The sequence below is a fragment of the Hipposideros armiger genome, unplaced genomic scaffold (assembly GCF_001890085.2).
Source record: "Hipposideros armiger isolate ML-2016 unplaced genomic scaffold, ASM189008v1 scaffold_64, whole genome shotgun sequence".
NCBI classification, from domain to species: Eukaryota; Metazoa; Chordata; class Mammalia; order Chiroptera; family Hipposideridae; genus Hipposideros; species Hipposideros armiger.
In genome coordinates this window covers 671160-698434 of record NW_017731414.1, presented here as the reverse complement: position 1 = coordinate 698434, position 27275 = coordinate 671160, and the positions used below count along the sequence as shown (strand labels likewise).

At 46.6% G+C, this 27275-nt stretch overlaps 1 protein-coding gene and 1 non-coding gene across 5 annotated transcripts in view; one reads left to right on the top strand and one right to left on the bottom strand.

The window, feature by feature from the left end:
* NWD1 (NACHT and WD repeat domain containing 1) overlaps positions 1-27275 on the bottom strand; it is a 64298-nt gene that overhangs the window by 24377 nt on the left and 12646 nt on the right. For 3 of the 4 annotated variants that reach the window (XM_019642017.1, XM_019642014.1, XM_019642015.1), the window contains exons 5-12: positions 24422-24719; positions 19659-20931; positions 12427-12630; positions 11285-11444; positions 9353-9470; positions 8341-8499; positions 2981-3178; positions 1366-1488 (exon numbers count right to left, since the gene is read on the bottom strand). In XM_019642017.1, the coding sequence (XP_019497562.1) occupies positions 1366-1488; positions 2981-3178; positions 8341-8499; positions 9353-9470; positions 11285-11444; positions 12427-12630; positions 19659-20931; positions 24422-24719 (2533 nt within the window). Of the gene's footprint in view, positions 1-1365; positions 1489-2980; positions 3179-8340; positions 8500-9352; positions 9471-11284; positions 11445-12426; positions 12631-19658; positions 20932-22070; positions 23183-24421; positions 24720-27275 lie in introns of those variants that run through there. The other variant, XM_019642016.1, reaches the window with a different exon arrangement.
* On the top strand, positions 15738-15811 carry TRNAI-AAU (transfer RNA isoleucine (anticodon AAU)). Its single transcript has one exon. It is a non-coding gene; the product is annotated as a tRNA-Ile (tRNA).

Here is a 27275-nt window from a genome sequence, read left to right as displayed (position 1 = left end):
GGCTTCTTTCATTTGATGTAATGTCCAAGCTCCAGCCTCTTGGCTTCTTTGCTGTTCTACAAATGCACCAGCCTCTTCCCTCTCCGAGGGCCATTGCACTTGCTGCTTGCATGCCTGGATGCTCTTCCCACCCCCCTGCCCTTTGCACACCGCTTCCTTCACACCCTTTGCATCTTGGCTGAAATGTCCCTGCTCAGAGGAATGCCTTCTCTAAGGCCCTAAGTTGGTCACTTTGATGATTGTAGCTCGCGACACCCTGCTGTCATCATTACACTTATCACAATTTGTACCTGCTCATCTTCCCAAATACACGAGTTGAGTCTCATTTGAGCCAGGATTAGGGTGAGGCAAGTGAAGCATCTCTCTTTGGATGCAAAATTTAAGGAGGCACCAAATCACCAAGTTTCCCTTTTGACTCTGGTAGCAATATGGCTTGGCACAGCACTACTGCTGATCCTGTCTTTATTTCATACAGGTTGATATTTATTCATCATGGATATTTCTGCATTAATTTCAAAATTTTAAAACATTGTATTGAATTATTATTTATCTTGATGACTGAATCTTTTTTAACTTTGGGAGGTGTCCCTTTAAATTTTGCACCCATGGCATGTACCTCACTACCCTCACCTGAGTCTTGACCCTGATCTGTCTCTCTTTTGCCTCTAGAACAAGGCCTGGTACACAGTGGGCACTCAATAATTGATCAAATGAATGAACCATAGCAGTGATAGGACTATGCAGAAATGAAAAGTCTACTGTGCTAGACAAATTGCATAAATGACCACAGCTCTTTACCCAACCTGATCTATAGCTTTTGCAGTGATTCTGCTTCTCCTATCAAGAGACGAAGTCTGTTTTCCTGCTAACTCATTCTGGACTGTTTTTGTGATTTCTTTTGGCCAATAGAATGTGACAGGGTGCCAGTTTCAAGGATAGTTCCAGGCCTTAAGAGACCTCATGTGCTTCTGTTCACCCTCTAGAGAACTTGCCTCTGCCTGAGCTAGCTTGCTGGGGGATGAGAGACCGTGTGGAGCAGAGCTGAGTTGTCTTAGTTGGGAACATCCTGGACCAGCCAGCTCCAAGACACCCCACTAACTAACCACAGATGCATGAGCAAGCCTCACTGAGACCAGAATAGCTGCTCAGCTCAGCCCAGCCTGAACTGCCAGCCCACAGAAGGCGAGCCATTGTTTGAAGCTACTACATTTTGTTATATGACTATAGCTAACTGATGCAAGAACAAAGCCAGGGTTTTAATACAGAGAAGTGAATTGGTGGTGAAGGGGCTCTGGGGACTGACTGATTGACGGGCGATAGATACTAGGAAGGAGGTGGTCATAAACCTCACTTCCCGAGTCTCACCTGTGTGTCCAGTTAGGATGTGAATCACCTGCTGCTCTTCCATGTCCCACACAGCCACAATGCCGTCCTGGGTGCCAACCACCAGCAGCTTCTCTTCCAGGCTCCACTCCATGGCGGTGATGCCTGCAGTCCCCAAAAGACAACGGTAATAACATCAGCTCCTGTGTCTGAGTGCTCAGCCACAAGGTCTTCCAATGGGCCCCTGCGTCATAGATAGGGAAACTGAGGCATAGACAGATTCATTCCCTTATCCAGGGCCACAGACCTAGGAAGTGGCAGAGCCAGGATTTTGAAGCCAGCGCTACCAGACACCAGATTCAGATCTTGACTATAATGTTTATGTTGCTTTTAGGATCTAAACCACAACTTGGTCATAAGTGTCTCTCTAGTTCAGTGTTTCTCACCCAGGGTACAGTGGGCTGTTATGTGAGAAAGAAATGAACTCCTATTTTATTTAAGCTGCTGCTATTTTGGCCTCTGTTACAGCATCTAAACCTGTATCCTAACAAAGACACACGTACACTATTTCCCATTAAACCAGATTCAGTCTCAGAATCTTTCTAAACACAGCATTCTCGTGGCTGTCCTTAAGTCAACTCTTCCATGCATTGTACTTAGTGTCTCTTAAAATTTCTAATAGTTTGGAAGCACTGTGTCTTAGGAGTAGCTTTCCCTACAAGGCAATGTGGCAAAAGAAAGTCCTGAGTTGCCATAACTGACATGTGAACCACAAGCTAATCATATTTAATGGCCTCACCATCAATGCAAGAAATTGTGGTTGGGCAGAAAAAGGGATGGAGGAATGAAGGTGGATTGTTGGATAAGTGGATAGACAGATGGCTGGTTAGATGAGTGAGTGAGAGAATGGACAGGTATTAGATGGGTAGATGGATGAATCAATTGATAGGTGGGTGAGTTGATGAATGGCTGAGTGTATGGATGACTGGAGGGGTAAGTGAGTGGATGAGGGTGGAAGAATAAGTGATGTGGACAGATGGGTGGAAGGAAGAATAATTAATGGAAGTATAGATGACTGATGAGAAGGTAGAAAGGGAGGGTGAATGGGTGGATGGAAGGATGGATGGATAGAAGGAAAGACAGATAAATGTATGGGTGGAAGGAAGGGAGGGAGGGGGGAGGAAGGAAGGAAGGAAAGAAGGAGGGAAGGAAAGATGGATGATAAATTAATAGACAGGACTAAATCCTCTTGTCCCTCTGACATCCTGGTGTCCCATGGGAATCTGCAAGTTCCATCAGCCTCTCAGGGGCGGATCAGGCACCAGTCCTTAGCTTTCAGACTTCCTAGCATCAGCCTGTAAATTGCAGAAACTCTGTAAGGTGGGCACTGAACTCTTAGAAACAAGACCCCAGAGGCAGTTGGCATCCCTCACTCTAGGCTCATTAGCAGTATTCACACTAGTAATCTACAGTCCCTGGGGAGCAGGGAGAGCTGAGTCAGCATGAGACAGCAGGGGCAGCCCTGCCTGATGGCACTCAGGGGGCCTCCTGACTAGCAGAGGGGAGCCCCAGAGAATAGCCTGAAACACCTGCCATCCACTGCTCCCCCAGGCAAGAGGAGGCCTGGCAGAATTTTTGCTACACTGGGGACACCCACCTTTGTGACAGCCAGTGAGGATCGCCCGGAGGGGTCCTCCTGGGGGCTGGAGGAATCCTCCGAGGGGCACCAGCACAGGATGTGGGCACACCCGGAACCAGCTCTGGGACTGTTGACACAGCTGTCCCACAAGTTCAGGATGTGAGGTGGTGAAGAAATGGAGCCTGGCCAGGAGTTCTGTATACAGGATGCTTCTCTCTGCAACAAAGGGGACTTGAGTTAAGGGGAGGGGCACTGCTTTGTCGGGTTGAACCCCTGTCACCCTCTTCTGTCTCCTTTTCTGTTCTGCAGACACATTTTCGCCTACTTCAAGCACTAGGTAGTTTCCAACCTCTGGGCTTTCACCCATGTTATTCTCTGCCTGGAAAGCTTCCTCCCCCACCCCTTCCCCTTTCTCATGCCAATCTCCTCATCCTCATCTTAGCTCAAAGGTCACTTCTGCAAAAAGCATTCTCCAGCCCAACCCTCCAAGCCTCACAGTCCCCAAGCTCAGGTCTTACGCAGTTGCAATCTGATATTTCTTTGTATGTTTATTCGATGGCCCCACCACGCTCACTTCCCTAGACCTGGAGTTTCCTGAGAACAGAGATGATGTCTGCCTTATTCATTGTTGTATTTTTAGTACCTAGAACCTCACAGATACCCAACAAGTATCTGTTAGGGAAGGAAGTACTGACCATTTCCCCAGCATTTCACAGTTACAGAATGTATTAGTCTCCTGTGGCTACTGTAACAAATAACCACAAACCGTGTGGCTTAAAACAACAGAACTTTATTCTCTCCCAGTTTTGGAGGGGAGAAGTCTGAAATCAAGGTATCAGCAGGCTACCTTGCTCCCTCCAAAGGCTCTAGGGGAGGATCCTTCCTTATCTCTTCCAGCTTCTGGGGGCTCCAGGCATCCTTAGCTTATGGCTGTATCACCCCAATTTCTGCCTCCATCTTCACATGGCCTCATCTATCTTTTCTCCTTTTCTGTTTCAAATTTCTCTCTACTTCTCTCTTAAAAGGATACTTGTGATTGTGTTGAGAGCCCACCTGGATAGTCTGGGTTGAACTCTCCATCTCAAGATCCTTAATCAAATCTTTTGCCATATAGGGTGATAGTCACAGGTTCCAGAGATTAGGAAGTGAATATTTTTTTGGAGGGGGGAGGGGAGTGGGAGGCAATGTTTTCTACCTACCACACAGAGATATCATCATCATTATCTCAAGTTTATAAAGGGGAAAATTGAGGCACAGAGAGGTTAAGCAACTTGCACATAGTCACACAGCCAGTAAGAGGCAGGAATCTGACCCAAAAAGTTTGATTCCAATGCTGAGTAAAGACCAGGAACACTGAAGGCAGACAGTTCATTTTGTCCCTGTTGTTGGCACATCCTAACTGTGGGGCCTGGGGCAATGGTGGCAATGCCTTGTGCCTTGGTTTGCTGGTGGGTGAAATGGGTCAGAGCCAGGACTCAGGCAAGTGTCTCTTTTGTCACGGGTGCAAAATTTAAGGTGGCACCTACAAGCTCAACCATCAAGATAAATACTATTTTAATGCAATATTTAAAAAAAATAAAAATTAATGTATCTAAAACCCATGATAAACAAAATGTCAGTCTTCTAAATAAAAAACAGGGTCACAAACGGCACAATGCCAAGTTATCCTGGAGCCTGAGGCACTAGAAGTCAGGAATATCTACGCATTTTTAGGAGCGGTTGGGAAGTGCTGCAATGTGCTGAGAGCACATGGTTGCCCAGCTGCGCCTTCTGGTGGTGACATTCGTTCCTACACCTCCTTGTGCTGGATGAACCACTGACTGTCAGTCAAGGATGCTGTAAAGAACACACTGTGATTTGGGCTTTTAATTCTTCTCTTAAACAGGGCAGTTGTGCCCGAGGCTGTTTTCCTGGGAAGTCACTCCCTGAAATGTTCACAAATCCTGACAGGCATGAGTGTGTGAAAAAGGCATAACTGATGATGGATACCAGCACCTTCCATTTGAGTGGGACCCTAGATGCGCCTTAGTTCAATCCCAGAATTTGCAGATAACAGAAGCTGAGGCTCACTGCAGAAATGGCTTGTCCAAGGACATTCACATCAACAAGTTGATGTTGTCACGTGACAGACACAGGATCCCGATGGCACCATGGGGACAGGCTCTGCAGGAACTGACTTGAATACCCTTCCAGGCAGCCCTAGGTGGGAGGATCTATAAACATCCCGTTTTGCATATGGGGAAACTGAGGACTGCAAGGTGGAGGTGGGGTGGGAAGGGGAAGGGACTCGCAAGTTCACAATACCAGTGGCAGAGCCCAGATTTGAATCAACAAAGTGGGGCTCAAACTCAAAATCCATGTTCTTGGCCAGGACTGGACTATGCATAAGGGTGCAAACTTGGCAGGGAGCAAGTGGGTGGTGCCCTTACACTCACAGAGCTCAGTCTGGTGGGGCAGATACAATGATGCAATAAAACCAGCCGAAATAATCAATAAGAGCTCAGATAGATGGAAACAGCATGCAGTGATGGGAAATGCAGGGGCTGGGGAGCTCGGGGCTGTCCAGATTCAGTGGTGGCTGGACAGACTTCTTGAAGGAGCAGCATTTGGCTGGTCTTCAAGGGAGCCATGGAAGGGATATAGGAATTCAGCATCTTTATAAAACCCTCAAATCAAAACCAGATGGGAACTGTATGGCAAAAGCCATCCTGTCCATGTCACAGTCATTAGAATGCTTATTTTTTTAAATCAGAAAATAAGCGTTGGTGAGGATGTGGAGAAATTGGAACCCTTGGGCACAGTTGGTGGGAATGCAAACTGGTGCAGCTACTATGGAAAACAGTATGGTAACTTTCTCAAAAAGTTAAACATAAAATTACTGTATGACTCAGAAATCCCAATTCTGGACATACACCCAAAAGAACTGAAATCAGAGTCTCAAAAAGATATTTGTACACCATGTTCACAGCAGCATTATTCACAACAACCAGAAGGTAGAAACAACCCAACCCAAGGATCCATCGATGGGTGAACGGATACATAAAATGTGGTCATTCCGTACGGTGGAATATTGTTCAGCCTTAAAAAGGAAGGAAAGGGCCAGCTGAGTGGCGCATTGGTTAAGTGCTGGCTTGGGATGCCAGAGGGCCCCAGTTCGGATCCCACATATGAGGGCCAGTGACACTGCCCTCCACAGCTAAGATGCTGAACAACAGCTCAACCTGGAGCTGGGCTGCCGTGAGTCGCCGGCAACGGCGTGGGCTGCAGTCCCTGTGGCAGTGGATTGCCATGGGCTACCGTGTGTAGCCAGCAGCCAGCGTGAGCGGCCAGCAGCCGCCGTGAGCGGCCGTCCAGAAGCCGGCGACTGATCTGCCTCACCCAGGAAGAGCGCAATGATGGTGCCAACTTGGGCCAGTGAAGCAACATCCTCCACAAGTAGACTGAAGAACAAAAAAAAACAACAGCAACTTGTCTGTTCCCCTTCCCCCAATTCCCCAATAAAAATCTTAAAAAAAAAAAAAGGAAGGAAATTCTGACACCTGCTACAACATGGATGAACCATAAGGACATTATGCTGAGTGAAATAAACCCGTCACAAAAGGACAGATATTGTATGATCCCACTTATGTGAGGTCCCTGGAGGAGTCAGATTCATGGTGGGTACCAGTGGCTGGGGCAGGGGACAGGGACTTAGTGTTTTCAGTTGGGGAAGATGAGAAAGTTCTAGAGATGGATGGTGGGATGGTTGTACAACAGTGTGAATGTACTTAATGCTACTGAACTGTGTGCTTAAAAATGGTTAAGATGACAAAATAATTGCTCATAAATGCTACCTATTACTAATTTTTAAAACAGTATCAAGCATGTAAGAGTTTTAAAAATTATCAGTTCTCTCTCCTTTCCCTTTAGTAACACCAGTTTTCTACTCTCCTAAAATTAAAAAAAAACCTCTTGTTAACCATATTTATAACCAATAACATATTTTGGTATATATATATATATATATACATATATATATATATATATATACACACACACATATATGTTTATATATCATTTTAGCACAGATATATGTATAACTAAATAATAAGTTGTTTTGAGTTGTTGAGTTTTAAATGTTTTGTTTGTTTTTTTAAAAGATTTTATTGGGGAGTTGGGGGAGAAGAACAGCATTGGGAAATTGGGGAAGGGGAACAGACAAATTGCTGTTCTTTTGTTCTTTAGTCTAGTTGTGGAGGACGTCACTTCACTGGCCCAAGTTGGCACCATCACTGCGCTCTTCCCGGGCGAGGCAGATCAGTCGCCAGCTTCTGGACGGCCACTCATGGCGGCTGCTGGCCGCTCACACCGGTTGCCGGTTGCTCACGATAGCTTATGGCAGCCCACTGCCGCAGGGGCTGCAGCCTACGCCATCGCCTGCCACTCACGACAGCCCAGCTCCAGGTCGAGCTGTTGTTCAGCATCTTAGCTGTAGAGGGCAGTGTCATGGTCCCTCATGTGGGATCCGAACTGGGGCCCTGCTGCTCAGAGCTGGCATCCCAAGCCAACTCTTAACCAACGCACCACTCGGCCGGCCCGAGTTTTAAATGTTTTAAAAGTATAATATGTATGGTCTTCTTGGGCTTAATTTTTTCATTCCACATTGCTAAGATTCATTTATGTTGTTATATATAGCTCTATTTTAATTATTTCTTAATGTTATTACATCATTACATATTAAGTGATGAGAAACAATCTATAGGATTATTCTTCTTTCTATGATATTATAATATGAATAAAATAGACCATATCTGTATCATTTTAATACTGGCCACTCTTAGAAATTTATCTTAATTATGTTTTCTGTTCATTATTAAAGATTCCTTTTCATAAAAAAATGGTTAAGATGGTAAATTTCATGTTTACATGATGACAGGAAACACTGATTTTGAACCCCAATTAAGCAAAATGTTATTCTCCTGAACAAGAATTCCCCTTGTCTTTCTCATTAGCAGATCTGTGTTACCAAAAAGTCATGCTCAATTATTATCATATTTTGAATTTCATCAACAAAAAAACCTGCGGGAATGTGTTTTCTCTCTTGTTATATTAAGTATTGACATCATTTCCTTGATTTTGCCTGAAAGATCGCCCATCTGGCCTTTCTAGAAGCAGGTGCTGGGCCAGGGTGAGGGGGAGAGGCACTACTTTGGTAGTGTTCACTTCAAAGATCTGCCAGGTTCAGTTCAAAGTTCTAGAAGCTGAACTGGGAGAAACCCTACAGGTGTAGACAGGAAAAGAGTGTGAGTTAGTGAAAATCCAGCTGGCGTCTCAGTGAGCAGAGCAGGCTTCTAGTGGTCAGTGCAGAGAAGACCCCCAGCCAGGCCAGCCAGACTCACCCATGCCTCGGAGCTCCACGGCCAGGCAGCACAGCTGGAGAGCTTCTCGAATCAGGCCCACCTCGGGACAGTCCATGTGAGGGGCGCACAGGTCAAAGTCGTCCAATAGGCTCTCCATGCCCCCGGACATGCCACGGCAGCAAATCCAGTTCATGTTGCCTGCAGGGAGAAGGGGGGCTTTGGGAGCACACAGCTCCCTCCAGTTCATCCTGGGAGGTGAGGTGTCACCTCTCCAATTCTCCCAGGGGTTCTTACTCTCAGCACTGCTGACATTGGGGCCCGGTCATTCCCTGTGATGGGCCACCCTGTGCATTGCAGGGTGTAGAGCAGCATCTCTGGTCTCCACCCACCAGATGCCAGAAGCAGCACCCTTAAGTCATGATAATAAAAAACATAAACACTGCCAAGTGCCCCCTGGGGGCAGAATCACAAGTGGTTGAGAATCACGGGGATGAATAACAGATAGATAGACAGAAAAACAGACAGATAGGATAGACAAAGGGATGAATAAATAGATAAGGAGGTGGGTGAATAGATAGATACATGATGGATGGATAGACATAAAGATAATAGATAATAGATCATAGATAGATATAAATAATAGACTGATAGGCAGATAAGATAGATGATAGATAGATAGATAGATAGACAGACAGACAGACATAGGTGGTAGATAAATAGAGATAGAGATGATAGATGATATGCTGATAGACAGACAGGGCCTGTCTTATTCTAAGGCTGACTTTCTCATTCTCTGCACTATCAGCTAGCACTTTATGCCAGTAGTACCCACTCCCCGAGTCATGACAACCGAAATATCTCCAGACATCTCCAGACAAGTGTCACCAAGGTGAGGTGGGGTGTACAGAACTGTCCCAGATGAAACCCAGTATACTAAAAGAAGCTGAGGATTTTGACTTTCGCCCTTTGCTCTTCCCAGGCTTAGAAAGGGGTAGATGGCAAGGGTCAGGACCTGCTCCATCCTCTCCAAGATGGGGGTGGGGGGGCTTACCCAGAACCTCCTGCTTCAGCTCCTGGATGCGGCCTGAGTGGAGCAGGTGATGGGGCAACTCTTTCAGCTTCCGTAGGTTTGCAACTGTGTCCGAGAACCACAGGGGCTGGGGAGCCACCTGCAGAGGAGGAGGGGCTGGCAGCCAGGCCTCTAGGAGATGAGCTCATTCATTCACTCCACAAACACAGGCCAGGCACCACATGATGCTGGAGGGGATGGGGACACAATTCCAGACAGAGACACTCCCACACCCCACTAGCTGGGCTGGGGCAGAGGGTGGGATGTGGAGCTCAGGGAATCCAAGGGGCACTAAAGATGGGCCTTGGAGGATAAATAGGGGTCTGTCTGGTGAAATGTGTTAGGAAATAATGGGATTCTTAAGCAAGGGAACAGCACATGCAAAGGCCCGGAGGTGGGAGAGAGCGGGAGGAGAGTTTTGGGAGGACTGAATTATAAAGCAGAGTGGGCAATCATGGTGGGGACTGAGACTAGGGAGTTTGTAGGAATCAGATCATGAATATCAGGCTGAGACTTTAGACAGGAGATGGAGGGGACTGGAGAACCATGGGAGGTGTTAGAGGAGAGGCATGATCAGGTTGCCTTGTCAGAAGCATTTCTTGAGCAGATGGACTGGAGCAAGAGGTCCTGAGTCTGGGAGGCCAGGTAGGGGGACAGACCACACCCAAGAGGGAAAGGATGAGGCTGAGCCTGTGGGGGTTCTAGGCACAAGGGAGAGGATCTGTGAGTCATCGGAAAGGAGAAAGGGCAGCATCGAGAAACAATCAGGCCTGGCCCTGCCTCTGGCCTCCCTGGTCCGTCAGGGGAGACAAAGAAAAAAGAAAAACTGAATGACAACCAAAGACTTAAGTATTTCCTAGCTGTACTCATTGTACTACAGTTATGAAAAATGTTACCCTCCGGGAAAACTGGTGCAAGTGTCCATGGGAACGCTCTGTACTCCATTTGCAACTCTTCTGTAAATCTAAAATGATTTCCATACTAAAAGTTTTTTTTGTTTTGTTTAGTTTTTTTTTTTTTAAGATTTTTACTGGGGAATTGGGGGATGGGAACAGCGCTGGGGAATTGGGGGAGAGGGACCAAACAATTGGTTGCCTTTTGTTCTTCAGTCTAGTTGTGGAGGACGTCGCTTCACTGGCCCAAGTTGGCACCATCATTGCGCTCTTCCCAGGCGAGGCAGATCAGTCACTGGCTCTGGACAGCCGCTCACAGCGGCTGCTGGCCGCTCACGCTGGCTGCTGGCTACACACGGTAGCCCATGGCAACCCACTGCAGCAGGGGCTGCAGCCTACACCATTGCCAGCGACTCACGGCAGCCCAGCTCCAGGTTGAGCTGTTGTTCAGCATCTTAGCTGTGGAGGGCAGTGTCACTGGCCCTCATATGTGGGATCTGAACCGGGGCCCTCTGGCGTCCCAAGCCAGCTCTTAACCAACGCGCCACTCGGCCAGCCCGAAGCTAAAAGTTTTTAAAAACTTATAGTTCTGCCTCAGAGTGAAGGAAGCACAAAGTAAAGAACAAGTAACTGAGAAGAGAGAAAATCATCGAAGGCTTCCTGAACACCTTGAGATGTTTGAGAGGCAAAAAAATGAAGGAGCAGCACACCAGCTAAGGACACCAAGTCTTAGAGCTCCTGAGCATAAAAGAAGAAAGACTGGAAGGAAATGTGTGAACAGTGACTGAGGGGAGGGGAGTGTGGGAGTGGGTCTTCCTGAGCTCCCTACCCCCAAAATGATGCTCAGGGGCTGAGGGGACATCTCACTCTCCAAGGGAAGAGAAGGGAAGGAGGTCAAGAGGGTGTTTTAAGTGAAAATGAGGGAAGGACGGAGCTGGGTGGTCCTTGCCAGGCAGCCGTGGTCTTGCCTACATAGCAGGGTGGAGGTTGCAGGTGGGGAACAGGGGTGCAGACACCTCACCTTGCGGTCCAGGTTCAGGGGTTTCCCCACCAGTGGCAGGGTGATGAGTTTCTTGGTGCCCTGGCTCCAGGCCCCCAAGAAGAAGTCGGCCAAGACTCCATGCCTCTTGGCTTTCTCAGGCCCCGACAAGTAGCGCTCTTGGACCACCTCGGCCAGCTGTCTGCACAGAGGGGACACGGGCTGGTGGGTCTGGGGGACCAGGTGAGCTCAGAGGTGGCCACCAGCCTTCCAGAAGGCAGTTCCCAAATGCAATTCCATTCTAAACCACCCCCTGATGCTTGCTAAGTCTGCTGACCTCCTGTCCTATTTGTTACCTAACATTTATCTCTAAATCACCCTGTCTTTCTTTTTCCCCTTAAATAAATCTACTTTAAAAAGGAACCTTTGGCCTCCTCATGTTAAACATAAAAGAAGGTACTGTTGACCCTGCCATTCCACTCCTGGAATTATGTACGGTATATATTCACTGTTTTTTGGTATCTACCAAAAAGAACTGAAAAACAAAAATTTGTACACACATGTTCATAGCAGCACTATTCACCAAAAGGTGGAAATAGTTCAAATGTCCATCAGTGGATGAATGGATAAATAAATAGTGATACATCCATACTGTGGAATATTACTCAGTCATAAAGAAGAATGAAGCTTTGGCACACGCTACAACATGGATGAACCTCGAAAACATGATGATGAGTGAGAGAAGCCAGACACAAAAGGCCACATAGGGTGTGATCCCATCAATATGAAGTGTCCAGAGCAGGCAAATCCAGACAGAAAGCAGATGAGTCATTGTCAGGGATTGGGAAAGAATAGATGGGAAGTAACTACTCATGGGAACGGGGTTTCTTTTTGGGGTGATGGAAATGTTCTGAACCACTTAGAGGTGATGGTTATGAAAGTATAAAATGCCACTGAATTGTACACTTTAAAATGGCAGATTTTATGTTATGCAAATTTCTCTTCAATTTAAAAGACAAGTTAGTTGCGTTAGCATCAGTGCATGGAGACCCTTGAATGCCATGCTAAGTGGACTTGATTCCCTGAGAATGGGGAGAGAAGAAGGATCTGGAACAAGCAGGAGTCTGATCAGTGAGTTGTTGCTCTTAGACACCCAGGTAGCATCACCTCCACGCTGAACCTACCTTTGGGCGATGGTCAGGAGTGTGAAGCCGTCCACAGGCCGCCTGGCCAAGCAGTTTCCCAGGTCGCGACGAAGCCTCACCCACAGCAGGGGTGGGAAACGCAGCAGCTCCTTGCTGGGCGGGGTCCAGTCCTGGTACACGGCCTGCAGGACCTCATCATCCAAGGACAGGATGTCCTTCAGCTCAGCCTCAGACAGCCCGTGCCTGTGGGGAGGAAGGGCGGGGAACACACCTGTGTCTCCTGCATTTGGAGGACACAGACACAGAGGGAGGGAGAGACACGGTCAGCTGCGCAGCGTCCTGCATGTCACCAAAGGGTTTTCCTTGAGGATCAGCATTTGGACCGTGCCCAGGCCCAGCGGGAACCAATGCCCTGTTCCAGCTGTACCCATCACATAAGGCCTTTCCTGATCTGTCTGTCCTTCTGCACACACACAGCTACAGAACCTTGAACCATCCCCTCCTCAACCTCAGATGAGTCAGGCAGCCTAGGGAGTGAATGAGGAGGTAACTTAGGCAAATAACTCAGAAACCAACTGTGTCCACCCTGGCCCACGCCGCATTTCCTGGCTTCAGAACAGGCTGAGAGAAAAGGGGTGTCTTTAAATAGGATGAGTGACTGAAGTTTTGGTGCTGGGCTGGAACAGACTTTCTAACACCTGTGAGCATGAGACTGGGAAAACTGTGGATTTACCTGCAAAGGAGAACATCAGAGATCATTTCGGAGCAAGGGAGTGAGGGAGGCTGGCTTCTGTTTGTACCTCACTGGGTAGAAACTCTTCGTGTGGTGTTTTTGAATTCTCTGATGTTGAGCAAAGTCTTCATTTTGATTGAACACCTGCCACATTGTTCACATACACAGAATACTTACTTACTTAGAATTTTCTGATGTATGAGTATCAATGAGAGAGAGAGAGAGAGAGAGAGAGAGAGAGAGAGAGAGAGAGAGAGAGAGAGAGAGAGAGAGAGAGAGAGAGAGAGAGAGGACAGGGTCTGTGAGGCTAAGGCAGGCTTTCTCACACTCAGCACTACTGACATCTGGGGCTCCATGTTCTCTGTGGGGGGGGTGTCCCATGCACCTTATGGTTTTGAGCAGCACCCCTGGTCTCCACCCACTAGATGTCAATAGCAGCCCCCTCCCAGAGTGAAGACAACCAAAATGTCTCCAGACATCACCAAGCGTTCCCTGGAGGGGCAAAATCACCCCAGGTGAGAACCACTGGCCTAGAGCTCAGATCTGCTCCAAGAGCCAGGCTCTCGACTCTGTGTGTAAATAAAATATATTTTCATGGAACTGGAGGCACCAAAATCACCTCCCCCACAGTCATCTCCCTTTATTCCCCCCACTCCCCTCGGCCAGCCCCTGCAGGAGGGTGGTTCTACACTCAATGAAACCCCCAGTTTTACTAACTGGACCAGACGTGAGGCCAGCAAGGCCAACTGATTTCTGTCTCCCCAGATTTTGCAATCAGGTCTCAAGAAGGAGCCAGCACGATGACCTCAAGTCCCTGACATGGGAGCTAATGATGCCAGCCGAAGCAGGAGGCAAGCTGCATTTCCGGAGAGAAGAAAGGAAGAGTCCAAAACAAAAGCCGATGTGCAGAGATGATCCAGGGGGAGAGGGGATGAGAAACTGCCCTGATTCCCGTGCTTTTCTGGTTTCCATGACAACTCTGCTTCCTCCTTGTGGACAGCTTCTGAGTGGCCTAATGGCCTAACCCCTTTATTCTGGAACATTCCCTGAGTCTGTCTTTGTAGTATCCAGGTCAGTTCCCCACTCTGGGGACACCAGTCACAAAATCTGGGGTACACCCCCCTGGAGTTGGCTGTGGGGTGGCCTTGGATTCCTTCCATGGCCTTGGCATAAAGCCCTATTTTTTATTTATGAGCATGAGTGGGATTCTGTTCCTGGCAATCAAACCAACCAAACAAACAAAAAGTCCCACTCACTGATGGCCGCCCATCTTGCCTGATTTTTGGCGAAAGACAAAGGTTGGAAAGAGAAAAACTGCCCCCCAAAACTGAGAAGAGGCAATATTGCATCATCCAGTATTTCTGATGATGGGCTCAAGTGTTCCTGACAGCCATTTGCATTAAGACAAAGCTCTGTTGCCTGGTGTGTCTGCTAATTGGTCTCCATCCCACCCACCTGGGGGCAGCAGTCAGCTGCTGGGGAGTCTGATGAACACAGGCCTCTCTCCTGCTCATTATTTCTGACTCACCCGGCACAACTGACATCTCTGAGCAATCTCTCCTGACCATTCTGACCCAGGTTCACAGGAGTTCACAGCCCTGAGACTTTCTCTTGGCTGAGCAACCTCATTTAAGCCATCATTCATTTAAACTTTATAAATACACTGGAATTGGAGTTTCCTGTTAGATTTTTGCTGACTCCCATGCTACAAGCCTGGAATTAGATGTAGATGCAGGCTCGAGGTTGATTCTTTCTTTCTTTTTTAGATTTTATTGGGGAATTGGGGGAGGGGAATGGCGTTGGGGAATTGGGGAAGGGGAACAGACAAGTTGCTGTCCTTTTGTTCTTTAGTCTAGTTGTGGAGGACGTTGCTTCACTTGTCCATGTTGGTGTTATCACTGCGCTCTTCCCGGGTGAGGCAGATCAGTCTCTGGCCACTGGACGGCCGCTCACGGAGGCTCTTGGCAGATCAAGCCAGCTGCCAGCCACTCATGATAGCTTATAGCAGCCCACTGCAGCTCCACGGCAGCCTACGCCGTCACCGGTGCCTCACGGCAGCCCAGCTCCTGGTTGAGCTGTTGTTCACCATCTTAGCTGTAGAGGGCAGAGCATCACTGGCCCTCATGTGGGATCCGAACCAGGGCCCTGTTGCTCAGAGCTGGTTTCCCAAGCCAACTCAACCAACGCACCACTCGGCCGGCCCCTCGTGGTTGATTCTTGAGAGAAGTTTGTTTTAAGAAGATTTCTCTGAGCTCGCCCCACGCATTGCTATTAATTACAAAGGGGAACACTGCAAATTTACAGTGGGGAAAAAATTCGTGCCCAAGAAGGGCCGAGCATCACTCAGGTTTAATCTGGATGTGATCATGAGGAAACATCAGACCAACTCAGGTAGAGAGAACTATGATCTTCTCCCTCCCTGCCCCACCCCCAGCGGTGATCCCTGCACCAGCAGCATTGCATGGGAGAAGCACAGGGTTCCAGGCCCCACCCCAGGCCTCCTGAACTAGAGTCTTTATTCAAAAACAGGACCGAGCTACGTATACCCATTAAAAATTTAGAAAAGTTAATCTACACAATAACTGGCCTATATTCTTCAAAAGGACAAAGACAGGATGACCGGTTAGCTCAGTTGGTTAAAGTGTGGTGCTAATAACACCAAGATTGCGGGTTCAATCCCCGCATGGGCCACTGCAAGCTGCAACCTCCTTAAAAGAGTCAACTATATTATTGTAGCATGAAAGCAATGTGTAACCAATGACCATGGCTGTTCCCCAATAAAAAAATAAAATTAAATTTGAAAAAGGACAAAGACAGATGGTAGAATGTTCCAGGTTATAGGAGACCAAAGAGATTTGACAACTAAATGCAATGTGTGATATTGGATTGGCATCTCTAAAGGACATTTTTGAGACAATGGGCAAGTTTTGACTATGAACTGTGTATTAAGTAATATGGTTGTGTCTATGATATATTTCCTGAGTTTTATAATTGTCCGTGGTGATGTGGGGTTCTGATTGTCCTTATTCTTAGAAAATATGTGATGTATTTAAGGGTAAAGGGGAATGATGCCTGTAATTAATTCTCAAATGGTTCAAGGAAAAATTGTGTGTGTGTGTGTGTGTGTGTGTGTGTGTGTGCGCGCGCGCACGTGCATGCAGATAGATAAAAAAATAGAAAGATTGATAGAAAAATAGATAGATGATAGATTGATAGAAAAACAGAAAGAAAGAAGGATGGATAGAAAAATAGAAAGGTAGAAAGAAAGACATTGGACAGGAAAATAGAAGGAAGGATAGAGGGAAAGATTGATAGGTAAACAAGAGAGGGAGAGCGTAAGAGACAAAGCTAATGTGGCAAATTGGTGACTCTGGAGGGAGGGGTATGGCAGCAGCTTTCCACTAGAGCCTATCCTACCTGCAGGGGACACTTAGCAATATCCTGAGACATGTTTGGTTGTCCAAACTGGGGATGGGTGCTGCTGGCACCTTGTGGGCGGAGGCCAGGGATGTTGCTCACCACCCTACCACACACAGGGCGGCCCCCACACACTGCAAAGAATGATCAGGCCCCAAATATCAGCAGTGCCAGGGTTGAGAAACCCTGATATATGGGAATTCTTTGCACGATTTTTTGCACTATGGGAGTTCTTCCACTAATCTATAGTTTGAAAGTATTTCAAAGTAAAAATTTTACAAAAGAAACATGATAGGCAAATCCATAGAAACAGAAAGCAGATTAGTGGGTGCCAGGGGTTGGAGGAGGAGGAATGGGGAGGGACTACAATTGCAGACAGGGTTTCCTTTGGGGTGATGAAATGTTCTAGAGATAGATGGATAGAAAAATAGAAAGAATGACAGGAGGAAAAGGTTGCACAACACTGGGAATGTACAAAATGTCACTGAACTGTACATTTTAAAAGAGTGAACTTTAGGAGAAGTGAATTGTTGTGGGTTCCCCCAAAGTTAACGTCCACCTGGAACCTGTGAAGGAGATCTTATCTGAAAACAGTCTTTTGGGAATTAATCAAGTTAAGATGATGGCATCCTGGATTAAGGTGGGCCCTAATCCATTGAGCAGTGTCCTTACAAAAAGAGGGAAATTTAGACAGAGACGCACACAGGGAGAGGCCAGGAGATGATGGAGGCAGAGACTGGAGTGATGTGTCTACAAGCTAAGGAATGCCAAGGGTTGCTGGCAACACCAGACACTAAGAAAGGCCTAGAAGAGATTCTCCCCTGGCACCTGAGCACGGCCCTGCCGACACCTTGATTTCAGACTTCTGGCCTCCAGTGCTGTGAGAGAATACATTTCTCTTGTTCTAAGCCACCCAGTTTGTGATTTGTGACAGCAGCCCTAGGAGATGAATGCACGCATTGTACCTCTATTTTAAAAAGAGTTAAAAGTGAAGAAAAGGAAACCCCTTGTGCATTATTGGTGGGATTGTAAATTGGTGCAGCCACTATGGAAAACAACATGAAGGTTCCTTGGCAAAGGAAACAAAAGTAAAAAATAAACAAACGGGACTGCATCAAACTAAAAAAGGTTTTGCACGGCAAAGGAGACCACCAGCAAAACAAAAAGATAGCCTACTCACTGGGAGAAGATATTCGCCAATATATCCGATAAGGGGTTAATATCCAAAATACATAAGAAACTCATACAACTTAACGCCAAAAAACAAACAACCTGATTAAAAAATTAACAGAGGACCTGAATAGACATTGCTCCAAAGAGGACATACAGATGGCCAATAGTCATATGAAAAGATGCTAAATGTCACTAATCATCAGAGAAATGCAAATTAAAACCACAATGAGCTATCACCTCATACCTCTTAGAACGGCTATCACAGAAAATCAACAAACAACAAATTGTTGGCAAGGATGTGGAGAAAAGGGAACCCTTGTACACTGCTGGTGGGATTGCAAATTGGTGCAGACAATATGGAACAGTATGGAGTTTCCTCAAAAAGTTAAAAATAGGGCCGGCCGAGTGGCTCAGTTGGTTAAGAGCTTGCTCAAGAGTGCGAGCTCTGAGCAACAGGCTCGCCAGTTCGATTCCCACATAGGCCAGTGAGCTGCGCCCGAGCTGAGCTGCCACTGAGCTGCCAACAGGTGGCAGGATGGCTCAGCTGGTGAGAACATGTGTTACTAACAACAAGGTTGCCAGTTCGAGATGGTGGGCTACACCCACACACAACTAATGACTGAACTCAGCAACTTGAGCAGAGCTGCCACCTGGATGGCTCAGTGGACAGAGTGCACACTCTTAACAATGAGGCTGCTGATTAGACTCCCACATGGAAAGGTGGCTACACCCACCCGCAACTAATTGAACACAGCACCTTGAGCTGAGCAGCGTGACTGGATTTGGAACTGAGCTTGCTGCACCCTCCACAACTAAGATTGAAGGACAACAACTTGGCTGTTCCCCTTCCCCAATTCCCCAACACTGTTCCCCTCCCTAATTCCCCAATAAAATCTTTTTTAAAAAAAAGTTAAAAATAGAACTACCATATGACCCAGCAATCCCACTTTTTGGGTATTTATCCAAGGAAATACAAAACACTAATTCAAAAAGATGTATGTACTCCTATACTCATTGCAGCATTATTAACAATAGCCAAGATATAGAAGCAACCTATGTGTCCATTGATAGATGAATGGATAAAGGTGTGGTACACACACACATACACACACACACACACACACACACACACACACACACACACACAACCAGTGGTGCCAAAAAAATGTATACGCATGACTTGTATTCATCTTTTGTTATCAGTATATATTATTACAATTTTAATACAGTTTTTTCCTTTCTCAAAATGTGTATACATTTTTTTGGCACCCTCTGTATATATGTATATATACACAATGGAATATTACTTAATCATAAAAAAGAATGAAATCTTACCATTTGCAACAACATGGATGGACCTAGAGGGTATTATGCTAAGTGAAATAAATCAGCAGAGTAAGACAGCTACCATATTATTTCACTTATATGTGGAATCTAGAGAACAAAACTATGAATAAATTAAACAAAACAGAAACAGGCCCATAGATACAGAGAACAAGCTGATGATTGACAAAGGAGGGGGTGGGGGATGGGTGGAAAAGACAAAAATATGATCTAGAGCAAGCTGATATGGAAACAAATGATAATAATAAAGGTCAGATTAATGTTATCAAACACTTTCAGGTCTGTGAAAGGTTTTCTCTTGAAGTTTTCTGAGAATTTCCTTGTTTTAAAAAAACTAAAAATAATTTTATGTATGTGTAAAAAAAAAAAAGGCAGAAAGCACCTTTCAAAAAAAAAACTAATGCTTCTTATAAGACGTATTAGAATGTATGAGTTTATATTAGGCTGCTATTTAGTACATTAAATCACCTTAATTTTTAAGAGAGAGACTTTTGTGTAGCATGTTTTATATTTTTCTGGTACATGAACTCTGTTTACTAGCATAAAAAATTAAAACTAATTCAGAAGCTTTTTTTAAAAAAACTAGAATGAAAAAGAGACTTACCGGGAAGACACAATGTAGCCCAACACTCGGGCCACCAGGAGCTGCCCATGGGTCTGCTCCAGGCGGGCACACAGCTGGTGCATCGCATCCTTAGCCGTGGAGGCCAGAGGAGCTGGCATGGTGAAGGAGGCCCATTTCCGGGCCTCCTCAAAGGCCAGACTCAGCCGCCCAGGGTGCCCACACTCCGGGAGGCTGGCCCAGAGCAGGTCCCTCTGCCCCGGGCTGAGTGTCCTCCCGGACGCTTCTAGCAGGAGCTGGATCATCTCTTGCCCTTGGTGGCTAGAGAGGGGTTTCACCTCCCAGTAGGACTCTAGGTCCATGATCATCTGCCGCACAGTGTCCAAAACTCCCCGCTTCCCTGAGCAGACCGAGAAGATGAGGTGGACCCTCGGGGGACACTTGGGAGGCAGCCAGGGGATCCTCCGAGCACGGTGGATGGAGTCCACATCATCCACAGAATCCAGCAGGATCACAAGAGACTCAAAGTTTCTGCAGGAGACTGTGTGCAGGAGGGTGTGGAAAAACTGGACCACCCTGGTGTGAGCCTCCAGAACCTGGGCAGGGGGCAGGGGCAGACCATAGGCCAGGCACACCTGGAAGCAGATACTCTGGAGCAGGCTGCGGGCATCACGGCTTATCTGCGACATCCCGAGGAGCCTCAGCACGGTCACCGTCTTGCAGCCCAGCAGTCCCGGCATTTGCTCAGCCAGCTTGCACATCAAAGCTGTCTTTCCAATGCCCGGGGGTCCAAAAAGCACAAGAGGCGTGTGGGGGTGGTTGTCACTTTGCCTGAGTCGCTGCCCCACCTGGGCCAGGAGCTCCTGGCGCCCGCAGAAGGTCTTGGTGGCCTCGGAACTCAGCCCCAAGTGGTGGCGGATCTCCTGGTAGAGCCATGCCAACTCCTGCCTGCCCGCTTCCAGCTCCCGGAGGCGCTCGAGGACCTGGTGGTTAGCCCTGGCCACAAACTGCTCCCCCAATTCCTTCAGGTACTGAGCATGAGCCTTGTTTTTAGGGTTCACCAGGTCACGGCTCCATAGCAAGTGGTGGGCCTTGAGGACTCCAGGCTGCACATCAGCAATGCGCCCTTTGAGGCTGCTGAGAAGGTCCTGGGCATCTGTGTCAAGGCAACCGTCTGGGAGCCGGTCCACCATCTTTAAAGCACAGTCTTCTAGAATGTGTTTGTTGAGGTCCTGGATCTCTCTCAGGAAGACAGTGGCCCCCTGGTGCCCGTCTGTCAAGCTCAGCAGACCCCGTTCTATCTCCCACTCAATGACTGCAGAAGTGGAGGAGATGGGAAGAGGGTGTGGTCATCACTATGTCATCAGCTGGCCTGAGTGGGGACACTTGGGAGACACACTTGGGAGATGTGGACATTGGGTCTCAAGCTCAACATGAGCCTGAGTGACCTGGCATAACCATAGACAACATGCAAACAAATGCTCTTGAGTATATTCCAATAAAACTTTATTTACAAAAACAAATGGTGAACCGGATCTGGCCCTCGGGCTGTGCTTTGCTGACCCCTGTCCCAGAGTATGCCACAGCTGCTCTGAGGGCCCATATTTTCCAGAGCCAAGGGCCCACACTGACTTCTCCTTGGAGGCTGTTGTTTGGAAATAGCAGACAGACCAGAGGAGTATTTTTGAAGCTACCCTACACTCAGCAGAGGCCCCGAGCTCTCTGACGCTGAGCAAGCCAGGCCTTAGCTTGGAGACAGGATTCAGTCTCCGAGCCAAAGACAAGAGCCACTCAAAAGTCCTCCTTGGAGTGACCCCACACCTGCCTCAGCCCCATGAATGGAGGTCAGAAGTGAAGGCAACTAACAGTCTTGAAATGGGGTCCTTGGTGGGCCCCATTTTGGTATGAACCAATCTAAGACCACCAGCAAGCCGTGACCTTAGGCAAATCACTGCACCTCTCTGAGTCTCTGTTTCCTCCCCTGTAACATGGGTATGCTAGTTAAATCTTGAGGGGCTATTAATGAGGACATTTTATGAACTAATTCTTGTGAAAATCTTAGCATGTTATGCTGAAGGAACAAAGTCAATCTCAAAAGGTTACAGACTGTGTGATTCTATCTTCTATAACATTGTTGAAATAAAATTATAGAAATGGAGATGAATTAGTGGTTGCTGGGGTATGGGGGATGTGGGGAAGGGTAAGTGTGTTTCTAAAGGGGTAGCGGGAGGAAGGCTTGCAGTGAGGGAAGTGCTGTGTATTGACTGTGTGGTTACTCGAAGCCACACAGGTGATGAAATTGCATGGAATGAAATACATGCGCACACGCATTTTCCCATGCACACATGTGCACATGCAAAGGTGTGCCTGTAAAAGTGGTGCTCTCTCGGGATTATAACATTGTCCATTTCTTGGTTGGAATATTATACTCTCGTTTTGCAAGATGTTACTTACCTTCGGGGGAAACTGGGTAAAGGATATATGGAATCTCCTTCCACTACTTTTTTTCTTTTTTGCAATTTCCTGCAAATCTCTACTTCAAAATAAAAAGTTAAAAAAAAAGACAGCTGAGCAAGGCACTTAGAAAATAATATGCTGAGAGACACCATCGCTGACGTGCATTTGTGCTTTCTGCTACTTTCAAGGAGTTTCTACTTGTTCTTTCAAGTGGGGCTTCTTTTTTATTTTTAATTTTTATTCATTTATTTTTTTCCAAGTGGGGTTTCTTAATGGGCTAGGTTTGACATTGCTGCTTAGAGTTTCAATATGAGTTCATAGCTGGGACAAGACCCTTTAGACTCCCCAATGACTCCATTACATACTAACTCTGACTAGTTCCTTCTTACAGATGAGAAAACTGAGGCTCTAAGGCTTCCAGAAGTCAATACAGCTGGAAAGGGGTCAAACTGAAAACCAGCTCCATCCCGAAGTATAGACCCTAGACGCTGAAAATGGCCCTAATGGCAGATATCTCATGAAAGCAATTAGCACATTTAGTTTCGTGTCATAGAGCAAACAATAGCAACATAGTAAGTGCTCAATAAACAGTAGCCATTAAAATTATTTACATAAACAGTGTATTCAAAATTGATATGTCATTCCTAGTCTTAACCAAAGGATCAAGGTTAGCATCACCTGTGATGTCAGGTGGGCATCAAGGTACTCCTGTCTAATCATGAGAAAATACAAGACAAACCCAGAGTAAGAGACATTCTATGAAACACCAGGCCAGCACTCCTCAAAATGGTCAAGGGTCAAGGTCATAGAAAACAAGGAAAGACTGAGAAACTGTCACAGACCAGAGGACCCTAAGGGGACGTGTCCACTAAACACAACGTGGGATTCTGGATGGGGCCGTGGGACAGAAAGGAAATGTTAATGAGAAAACTGAGGAAACTGAATAAAGTCTGGAGTCTAGTTAATCATCATGTACTGATGTTAAGTACCGGTGTTAATTTCTCAGTTCCAACAAGTGTGCTGTGGTCACATAAGATGTTAACTTATCTGAGTGAAGAACATACGGGAACTCTATACTATCTTTGTAGCTTTGTAACCTTGTAACTTAACTGTTAATCTTAAATGATCTCTGCAAAGAAGTTTATTTTTAAAAATAGATATGTCATTAGTAGAATTAATATATAATAGATCTAATAGATAATAGATAATAATTTATATATTTTAATAAAATTAAAATACTATTAATATAAATTACTATTCAATATCTTTAAATAAGTCAATATATTTAATATGTTTATAACATAAACCCGTATATTTAATATTCATAATATAAATTAATATATTTAACATGTTGATAAATAAATTCATGTATTTAATATTTCAGCAATAGATAATATATAATAACCAGTATTTTTAATAAGATTAAATTCATGCATTTAATGTTTATAAATGAATTAATATATTTAATATTTTCAGTATAACATAGTATAATATAATATACTAAATTTTATTATAATATAAATTCATGTATTTAATATGTTGATAAATGAACTTATAGATTTAATATTTTTAATATTATACATTTATATATTTAGTATGTTTGATCATATAAATTGACATACTTGTAACCCACAAACTGACATGTTACTAACCCGTGAACAATAATAACCCATTTCTTGCTGGCAGGAAACAGTGGGGAAATGGATTGATCACGCTGCATTTTTAGAAAAATCTTTCTGGTATCTGGAGTAGAGGATAGTGGGAGCGGAGGGTGGGGTGAGAGGTGAGAGGTGAGAGGTAAGGGACCAGATGGGAGCTGCGTCATAGACCCAACCGTCACAGGGTCAAATCCCTACACTCACCCTGGGGCAGACGAGACGCCTTCCTGTGCCTCAGTTTCCACCTCTGAGGCAGGTGCAACAAAGCCAGACAACTCAGAGTCCTCAGCAGGGGCTGACTTGGGCTGACACAGAGGGAACCACTTGTCTAGTTTCCCCAGGACTGTCATGGGTTCAGCCTTAACAGTCCTGCATCCTGGGAGTTTCTCAGTCTCAGGCAAACAGAGATGGTGGTCATTCTAGAACATGTCCCCCAAAGCTAGGAGCCTCCCCGGAGGAAGGAAAGAAAGCAGGGAGGGAGAAAGGATCCTAACAGACCAAGATGTAACTGAACAGGGCTGAATTCTCTTGGGTCATCCGTAAAATGACCTTCTTGGAACCAGGGGTCCAGGAGCTAGACTGGCTTGGCATTTACAGAAATGCGGACCGTGGCATTTGGACAACATGGGACGTGTATTCTGAGCACATGGGCATTTCCCGTGGACCCTGAGGGGAGTCCCGCCACCTCACCTGATCGGTGGTAGTGAAGCCACTGCTCCTGGGTGATGAGGCCCAGCCTCCTGGCCTCTTGGGCTCCACAGCGAAGCACAGAGGTCAGGGCGGCCTCCTCAGGCCCATGGGGCTCCCTGGTGCTCGCGGCCTGTAGCACGTAGATGGGGGGCACGGCGTTCTCATCCCTCTGGAAATGATGAGCCACCAGCTCTAGGTCACCCGGCCTGGTGGTCAGCTGGGCCTTCAGGGCCTCCCACTCCTTCTCTTCAATCAGCGTTGGGACTGGAGAGGGACCATACTGATCACCCAGGAGGGCCTGGCAGAGAGAGGGTAGAGAGAGGGGCACAGTTTCAAATTTCAGCCCTGGAGCTTAGCTCCGTGACTCTGGGTGAGGCATGCCAGGCCCGTAACAATGGGTCTGGCCATAGTGTCATGGCAGTAAGTACATTAAGAGGTGCAGGCAGAGGGGGCCGGCTAACTGGCGCATTGGTTAAGAGCTGGCTTGGGGCGCCAGCTCTGAGCAGCAGGGCCCTGGTTTGGATCCCATATGAGGGCCAGTGACACTGCCCTCTACAGCTAAGATGGTGAACAACAGCTCGACCTGGAGCTGGGCTGCCGAGAGTGGCAGGCGATGGCGTAGGCTGCAGCCCCTGTTGCAGTGGGGCTGCCATAAGCTACCAGTGAGTGGCTGGCAGCCAGCGTGAGTGGCCGTCCAGAGGCTGGCGACCAATCTGCCTCACCCAGGAAGAGCGCAACGATAATACCAACAAGGGCCAGTGAAGCAACGTCCTCCACAACTAGACTAAAGAACAAAAGGATAGCAACTTGTCTGTTCCCTTTCCCTGATTCCCCAACACTGTTCCCCTCCCCCAATTTTCCAATAAAATATTTAAAAAAAAAAAAAAAGACGTGCAGGCAGAGACTTATAGCACCTGCGTGCGGAGGCACCTGAGAGTATGGAACATGGGACTGGTAAATTTGGAATCGAATTGAGCACCGAGCATCACAGAATCTTTTGCTTGGGAAAACCTCTGTGATAGCTAAATAGTACCTCACCCCCAGGATATCTAGAACTAATCCCTGGACCCTGTGAATGTATGTTATATGGAAAAAGGGTCATGACGGTTAATTTTATGTGTCCATTTGACTGGGTTAAGGGATGCCCAGATAGCTGGTGATTAGCATTTGAACTGGTGGACTGAGTAAAGCAGCCGGCTTTCCCCAATGCAAGTGGGTTTCATCCAGTCCATCAAGGGCCCAATAGAACAAAAAAAAAGGAGGAAGGGCAAATTCCTGTCTTCTCCTGTCCTTGGGCATTGGTTCTCAGGTATTCAGACCCAGATCAGGATTAATGCCATCAGCCCCCCAATTCTCAGGGCTCAGGACTCAGTGAATCACACCACCAGCGTTCCTGGGTCTCCAGCTTGCAGACAACAGGTGGTAGGACTTCTCGGCCTCCATCACCACATGCGCCAATTTCTACAAATCTATCTCTATCTCTATTTTCATCTAATCTGTATCTATACCTATACCTATAGCATGTCTATTATCTATCTATCTATATATCTATCTATCATCTATCTATCCATCCTATTAGTTCTGTTTCTCTGGAGACACCTGATTAATACAAGGGTCTTTGCTGATGTGATTAAATTAAGGATCCTGAGCTGGAGAGATTATGCTGGGTTATCCAGATGGGCCCTAAATGCAATCCTAAGAGTCTTTAATATTAGACAGGCAGAGGGAGATTTGATACAAACAGAAGAGGAGAAGATGATATGACAGCAAAGCCAGAGGTTTGGAGTGATGCAGCCACAAGCCAGGGAACACCTGGAGACCCCAGAAGCAGGCAGAGACAAGGAAACACTCTCCCCGAGGAATTTAGGAAGGAGCACAGCCCTGCTGGCACCTTGATTTCAGACTTCTGGCCTCCAGACCACAAGAGAATAAATTCTGTCATTTTAAGCCAACCAGTTTGTGGTCATTTGTTACAGCAACCCCAGGACACTCATAGTCCCCCTAACTGTACACAAGAGAAAACTGTAGCTCCTCATATGTAGGTACTGGTTTGTCCCAGGAATAGAGCTGTGGCAAGAGCTACAGCCTCTGTTGGCTCTGCCCAAATATCAGGCTATGATGTGGCCCTTGGGGCAGGACTGTCCCTAACAGCAGCCATGGAGCAGGGCTCGATGAGAGGGAGGGAGGTGAAAGTGGCTCTCAAAAGCGCAAGAAGGATCCTGTCTTTATTTAGAATTTTGATATTTTGTTCCTTGTGGATTTTTTTGGGATCAATTTTGGTATTTTTTTTTAAAAAAACATTGCATTAAAATATTTATCTTGATAACTAAGACTTTTGGTGCCCCCTTAAATTTTGTGCTGGAGGTGAATGGCTCGGTCTCTTCACCCTAATCCCAGCCCCTTCAGGGAGCATTAGAGCTGCAGCAGGCTTTAGAAAACCTGAAGTCCTGCTCCCTCCTTGTTAGATGTGGAAACAGGCCCCAGCGATGGTGCCAAATAGGAACTGGTCTGAGGTCATGGGTTTAAAAGGGCCAATTGGGAAAGGGGGTTGGGGGGGCCAGGTCCCAGTGTGGAACCTCTGAGTTCTGAGCACAGTCATTCCCAAATATTTGTTGAGCCAAGTTCATGACAGCTGCTCAAGAGACAGTAGTGACCAGGACGGTCTTGGTCATCAATCCAAGAATGGCACCCATGTCAAAGTGCAGTTGACCTAGTGCTAGGAAGAAAGGGTACATGGGTCACATGTAGGCTGTGGAGTCAGGGAAATCTCCCTGAGGAACTAAGGATTGAGCTGCAGAATAAGATATGAGAAGAGGGCACTGGGCAGAGTGCCTGGCTAGCAGCAGAGACAGCA